Source organism: Phallusia mammillata, chromosome 1 (assembly GCF_965637545.1).
Source record: "Phallusia mammillata chromosome 1, kaPhaMamm4.hap1.1, whole genome shotgun sequence".
NCBI classification, from domain to species: Eukaryota; Metazoa; Chordata; class Ascidiacea; order Phlebobranchia; family Ascidiidae; genus Phallusia; species Phallusia mammillata.
Window position 1 is genome coordinate 23365959 of NC_137252.1, and position 6835 is coordinate 23372793.

Below are 6835 nucleotides of genomic sequence, written 5' to 3' on the forward strand. Positions count from 1 at the left end.
TCTTTGGATGATTGTTATGCGCAATTTTGCATAACTAGCTAAAATCCTGCAATCAACTTTCGTTTTTATGAAATACACATTGAGGCTTAAGGACCGCGAGCCCTCGAAATAATGGCAAAGGGACCGTTTTGAAAAAAATATGAAAAAGTTTGGGAACCACTGGTGTATAGGCTTCCACGTGTTGACCGAGAATAACTTTAACCCAACGGCAAATCTGTTTTAGATCCACTTCAATGCACAGATGACGAAGTTTACTGTCGAGTTTCAGATCGCTGTTTGTTGAGAAGATTTATGAACAAGGAAAATAGTTGTCAAGCGTTTGAAAGTGAAACATATCCTTGCCGTCCAGATGGTAAGTCCAAACATAATTCTGCGAAACACAAGAAGTGACAATGTAGATTTCATTTCAAACTTTAACTTCAGAATTTCAATGCCACAATGGGAAAAATTGCATTCCACGTTGGATGATCATGGACGGTCAAGAAGATTGCCACACAATGTTACTCAACGACACAAGCGACGAATTAACTGGATTTCAAACTTGTTTGCCTTCTGAATTCCGCTGCGAAGAATCGACCAATCAGGCGTCGAGATGTATACCACGTGAATGGGTAATGGACGGTGACAAGGACTGTTTAAACGGAAGCGACGAAAAGACTCCTTTTGTGAAGTGTTACAGTCAAACTGAGTTTAGATGCAAAATTAATGGACGCTGCGTGCCGAGATATAGGGTATTTGATGGGTTTGCAGACTGTCTAGACTATTCTGATGAGATGCAAGCTCTTGATGAATGTTTGTCTACTAAAGAGTTTCGATGCAAAGACAACGGACGATGTATTCCACGTTCTTGGCAGGGGAACAAACTAATAAATTGTAAAGATAGGAGCGACGAGGTTGTACAAAACAAAAATCAGACTTGTTTCAGTGGTGAGTTTAAGTGCCACAATGGGGAAAGATGTATTCCTAACGAGTTGTTGTGTGACGGCATGGACCATTGCGGCGACTGCAGCGACGAAATTGAAAGCTGTCACGAACCAAGATTGTTTCGATGTCCGAGTCAACCTGAAAAATGCATCCACTGGGATTGGTCATGTGATTCATACTCCGATTGCATTAACGGCACTGATGACGTCACAAGTCAATATGGGTTCAAGTGTCAACGCGACCACGTAGGCGCACAACGTTATTGCTCAATACCTCAATGGATGTTGCGCGATGAGTATGCGAATTGCGACGACAAATCAGATCTGTGTTCTGGCAACAATGCTACGTCGACGTGTCCGCATTGCTTAGACGGGAAAACGGTGATCGCAAACCGGCAGATTTGTGACGGAATCGTCGATTGTCCAGATTTTTCAGACGAATGCTTGTGCGTTGAGGGTCGAGCTACAAATAGAACGAAACCATTTTGCGATAAAGTGATTTACACAGAAGACAAAAAATGTCCACGACAAAGTCTTTATTGCCCAGTCGAAGACAAATGCATCAACCCTAACCTGGTATGCGATGGTAAACCAGATTGCCCGGTAACCAACTTGGATGAGGAACTTTGTGCAGCACCCAAAATTGAAACAACGAAAGACAAAGACATGGATTTTCGGTGCGACCTGGTAGACGAAATTATGAGGAGTATCTTACAAGAGAGCGCACTGAAGTTATTTTATGATACCTTTGCTCCTGAGAACGCCACAAGGTACCATATATCAGGGCTCGAATATGATAACAATAATTATAGTTGCAATAAACAACTGGGCATTTGTGGTTAATGAACATTAAAGAAATTGTATATTATTATAGTACTGTTATTTTTTGACCCAACATATGTGTGCGCCGAAAATGCAGCACGGAAGATAATTGTGTATTGTTTGTCGCTTGAGAAGCATTTAAAAACTATCGAAATTAATTTAGATGCGATGGAAAAACAGAATGTTTAAACTTCGAGGATGAATGCAGCCTAAGAGCAAACTGTTCCATTCGACCGACGATTTGTGACGACATTCCACTAACCCTCGTAAGTTTTCTAAAAACAATTGTATAGATACATGTGAAAAAAATAAACCTGAGTTTGACAATTACACAAAATTGGACTTAAGACGCGATTTTGTGTTAGCAAGTAAACCCCTGTTTTGAAACAAAGTTGAGCAAAAGTGAACCTGACAGAATTAGTTCATTAATTCGTATAATTTTGATTTGCAATCAAAACCCAGCAATGGATTCCTCCTGGATTTGGCGGCCCTACTGAAATTCATTTTGTCCATATTCGGCGATGCAATGGACCACTTAACTTTGCATTCGGCAAATCGATTTGTAATGGTGTACTTGAATGTTTGGATGGAATTGATGAAAGAAATTGTTCAAGTGAGAGATTTGAGTGCGATGCCGGTTCCAAGGAGTGGTATGCAGGTAACTCCAGTAGAATTTGATATGTTACTGCCCTCTATGTTACTGATATGTACTGGGTTATATTGTGAAAACAATTATGTTTTACGCGTTAGAACTTCTTTGACTTGAAATGTTTCATAGGAACCCGAAAAGTGGTGAGCATTCCGTTGGAAAAATACTGCGACGGAAATGTACCCACAGACTGCGTGGATAAATCCGATGAGAGCAACTGCAGCGAGGCGACACACTTTTATTGCGAAAACGGCGACCCGATGTTTGTCAAGAGAAGTCAGGTTCTCGACGGCAAGCAAGATTGTTCTGACTTTTCTGACGAATGTCCAAAGAACATTTTTCTCGAAGGCGGTATATCGTCACGTGAGGAGCTGATAAAATCTCCCGTTTTGCAAGTCCTGGTCTGGATAATGGTCATATTTGCTATTTTTGGTAATGTAATGGTTGCTAATATAATAATAAAGAAGATTCTCAAGTACAGGCGAAATCCAGTACACCTAAAATCTAAAGTGGGACTTTGCAATAACATTTTAATTTTTAATTTGTCTGTAGCTGACTTCCTAATGGGTTTAGTGCTCTTTACCATAGCGGTTAGGTCCCTGCAATATAAAGGTGAATACTGTCTTGTGGATAAATCATGGCGCACAAGTTCAGGGTGTACTGCTATAGGAGTGGTTACAGTCCTCTCAAGTCAAGCCTCTGTTTTCACATTGGTTGTCATTACTTCATTTCGTCTATTCGCGGTTTTAAAGCCTCTTGAAAGCAAACAATTACCCCTTCGAACAGTAATTGCTTGTCTTTTCGTAGTTTGGTCGCTTGCTTTGTTTATTGCAGTTTTTCCTTTGTCAAATTTTCTAGCCAACTCTATGGTGTCTAGAGTCTGGATTTCTGCAAACCCTTACTTTCCGTCTGATACAGTTTCTTTGAAACCGTTTCAAGAGTTCACCCAACGCATTACAGCTTTAAGTAATTGCAACACAACTGCCCCAAACGACTGGTATGGCATTGAACGTCACTTGCAACAAAATTTCCCAAACTTAACACCACAGGTAAAAGGTTACTTCGGCTACTATAGCGAGAGTGGTGTTTGCATCCCTAGACTTTACCAAACGAGTTCAGAAGACGCTGAACCAAACCCAATGACTTTTGTTGTAATGACAATAAACTTTCTGGCCTTGGTATACATTATAATGGCCTACGTTGCAATATACAAACGCTCTACCGCTAACACTGTAACAAGCACTTCCTCTCAAGCCAAAGCCCAAAAACTGCACAGAAAAATTACCCTACTTATTGCTACTGACATGGCCTGCTGGTTTCCATTGTGTTTGATGAGTTTCTTGAGTATGGGAGGTTTCATACTTCCCCCAGTTTCTTATGCTTTGTCAGCAATAGTGTTTCTGCCCATCAACAGCTCTCTGAACCCCATTATTTACACCAACTCATTCCCGTTTTTGTGGGAATGGTGGAATAAGAGCTGGTTAATGGTTAAAGCAAAACTTAACTTGAAAACTGATGCACAACCAAACGAATAGAAAGTGGTTCCAATCTTGTGTTGCATGTTACCATATTCTATATCATTTCACACAATTTTGTTATTTCAAACTAAATGAAAAAATTAATGGTCTACATTACAATATTGTTTTAGTTGAACTGGTGGTCCACGAGGCCTAGAACGAGTTGAGAACCATTAATTGGTCCAGACATTTCCAGAGGGCTTGCACACAAATCATGTTGGTGGTTGGCAATATCGTGCTCATGTTTGATTTAATTTATCAATCAACTAGTATAGCAACGTTTTATGTATGCTTTTCATCGGTGGATTTAGCTTTGTTGTTTTTATAATAGTTGTTTTTTGGTGTTTTTTTACATCCTATTCGTGTACATGTACCATCCAGACTTTTTCCAATGAGGAAAAAATACTTTTTAAAAGTAAATTCATTGAGTGTACTCCTGTTTACTTTGCGCTAACATCAATGCAGTATCCACGTAAACTCACTTTTCATAACTATTATGTCCCTAAAACGATCTTTTAATCGCCTTAACTGGAAAGGCAAGACTAAATGGTGTAGACAAGTTTGTTTACTTGGTTGAACGCATGGACTAGTAATACGATGTAAGAGGCATTTGTAAGAGACACAAGAACAGAAAAAACACGCTGAAAAAACAAACCGTTCAATAAATTGGGGGGGGGGGGGGGGAGGGGGGGGGCATGTCCTCCTGGTATTTGCGCCCGTGGATAGAATCGCACCGCAAGATAAATTGTTGCACAACAATCAAACATTTACAAGTTTAAAACAAAACTACAAAAGAGGGCAAAACCAAACTTACCAGCAAATTGATTCACAAATGCAGCTTAATCAAATTCAACAATTTATTTGTAATTTGTGCTGAGTAAAAGCAACAGTGTTTATATTGAGGGCTTTAATACAAATAATACCCGTCAGCAGTACACAAACACGCACCACGAGGCAAGTTACAAAATGATTGCAACGGCCACAGCAAGTCGACAATTGACGTCAAGCAATAGAACACTAATCGTCATGCAATAGAACACTAACTTCATGCAATAGAACACTGACTGCTGCGTCAGGACAATTGTTATACGTTTTGCCGGACAAAGTTATATTCACAACTGTTGACGAAAACGACGTAACAACTAACAAGCCCTGACGCATCCTTTCCCACACTGGAACTGGAAAAGCAGTTTTGACAGGACGGCCAAGGGTTTATGGTCTTTCCGAATCTTATTTATATTCTGATGGTGCTGCTGTAAATTGTAAAATTAAAAAATAAAGCACTTTGTTGTCAGTTCCATTACCATTGGTTCTACAAAACACATAATTCCTGTGTACATAACAGTTTTTTATGTTAATTGATCTGATCATTGTATATACAGATGGTGCAGTGGGCCGTGCAAAATATTTCTATGTTTTCAGTCTCCCACTGCATCAGGGCCAAGCTTCCAGGAATCAAACCACCCACATAAGTTGGTGTTATGCGGCCCACTAAAAATAAACAGTTTTCCGACATCGATAACAAAAGGACACTGGTACCAAGCTACTATCTCAGTCTGCTGGTTTGCAAGTTAAAAACGATGCGCGTGTTTTGTGTTTTGAAACTAGTCAATCTTCGAAGTTTGTCTTTCGCAACCATGGGTAAAACTTTTAGTAAGTGTTTCTTACATGGCCCAAGCGGTCATTCAGGGGTTCGTGCGTGACTAATACAGGTTCGTAAAAAAAAAAAGAATTTTAAAACAGACGTTATAAAAAGAGTTTATGAAATACATAAACTTGTCAAAATTATGAAGTTTTTGACATTAAAAAATGTTGGGACCTACCAATTAAGTGCAAAAAATAACGTTTGAAGTACAATTTACGTCTATAACATATACTTTAGGGCAGGGGTTCTTAACCTGGGCTACGTGTACCCTCTTGGGGGTACGAAGCACCAAAGCAGGGGGGTACGACATGTACTGTGAAATTATAAGCTATTTAGGCATTTTTATGAAGAACAAGTTACTTTGTTATATGTCTTGATCAAGTTACTTGACTGATGTGAATTGACTGATTGTTGGTGTGCCGTAGATATTGTTGAACTTAAAAGACTGTTTTAATGCATGCATTCCACACGTAAGTTACAGATACACTGAGTTGAATTCCTATAATTACAATTTTATTTACTTCCGTCGGCCATTGTAGACAGGGGGGTACGAGAAAATTTCATGATAGCTCAAGGGGTACGAGCGCTAAAATGGTTAAGAAACACTGCTTTAGGGTCAATTGGAAAAAAGGAAGTTAAAATGATACTATAAAGATCAAGTGGCATTTGAAAGTAGTAACTATGACCGACTGTGTGACAATACATAAATAGCTAATGAAATTTTTTAAGCGTATTCATTATTAAAATTACACTAAATGGCTATAACTACAGCTCAGAGATCGGCAAATTGACACGCGTGCCAAGGTTGTCGGGCGAGGTGATTTTTTTCATTGCACGCCAAGTGATTCTGAAGTTAGTGTTTTCAAGTTCTTGTTAACATGATTTGAGCTATTACAATGTTTGTTTTGATGTGACAATCCTAAAAACCCCGCTTATACGTATGGATGTGTATATGACTGTTTTCTATCCGCTTTTTAAATCATCTCACACAAACCGCAATTATTCCCACCAAATTGTTGGATAGTGAAGCCATTATTATTTTGAAATTTCAAGTAAATTGTTACGGGGGTGTTTTAAAAGGGGCCATAACCTACTTGTTAGCCATTTTTTTAAATATTAAAATCGCTATCCAACAGTTTTAAAACAATTATTTTTCTTTTACCCGCTCTCTGTATAACTAAAATACAATTTGTTTTTTTGCCGACATACTTATTGCACGTAACATATTAATGTCACCGCAATCAGTTAATTGCTAGTTTGTGTTGTCAAAAACTGTAAG

The 6835-nt window shown here is 38.8% G+C and overlaps 1 protein-coding gene across 1 annotated transcript; it reads left to right on the forward strand.

Moving 5' to 3' along the window:
- Positions 1–428: 428 nt before the first annotated feature.
- LOC145209375 (uncharacterized) lies at positions 429–4552 on the forward strand. Its single transcript, XM_080079654.1, has 4 exons — positions 429–1693; positions 1909–2011; positions 2208–2403; positions 2524–4552. The coding sequence occupies exons 1-4, from the start codon at positions 465–467 to the stop codon at positions 3927–3929; spliced, it is 2934 nt and encodes a 977-aa protein (XP_079935780.1). The 5' UTR covers positions 429–464; the 3' UTR covers positions 3930–4552.
- Positions 4553–6835: the final 2283 nt, after the last annotated feature.

Coding starts and splice junctions, on each gene's coding strand:
- LOC145209375 (XM_080079654.1), top strand. CDS start 465: ATGATCATGGACGGTCAAGAAGATTGCCACACAATGTTACTCAACGAC. Junction 1,694..1,908: donor GCTCCTGAGAACGCCACAAG/GTACCATATATC, acceptor AAATTAATTTAG/ATGCGATGGAAAAACAGAAT. Junction 2,404..2,523: donor TTCCAAGGAGTGGTATGCAG/GTAACTCCAGTA, acceptor AATGTTTCATAG/GAACCCGAAAAGTGGTGAGC.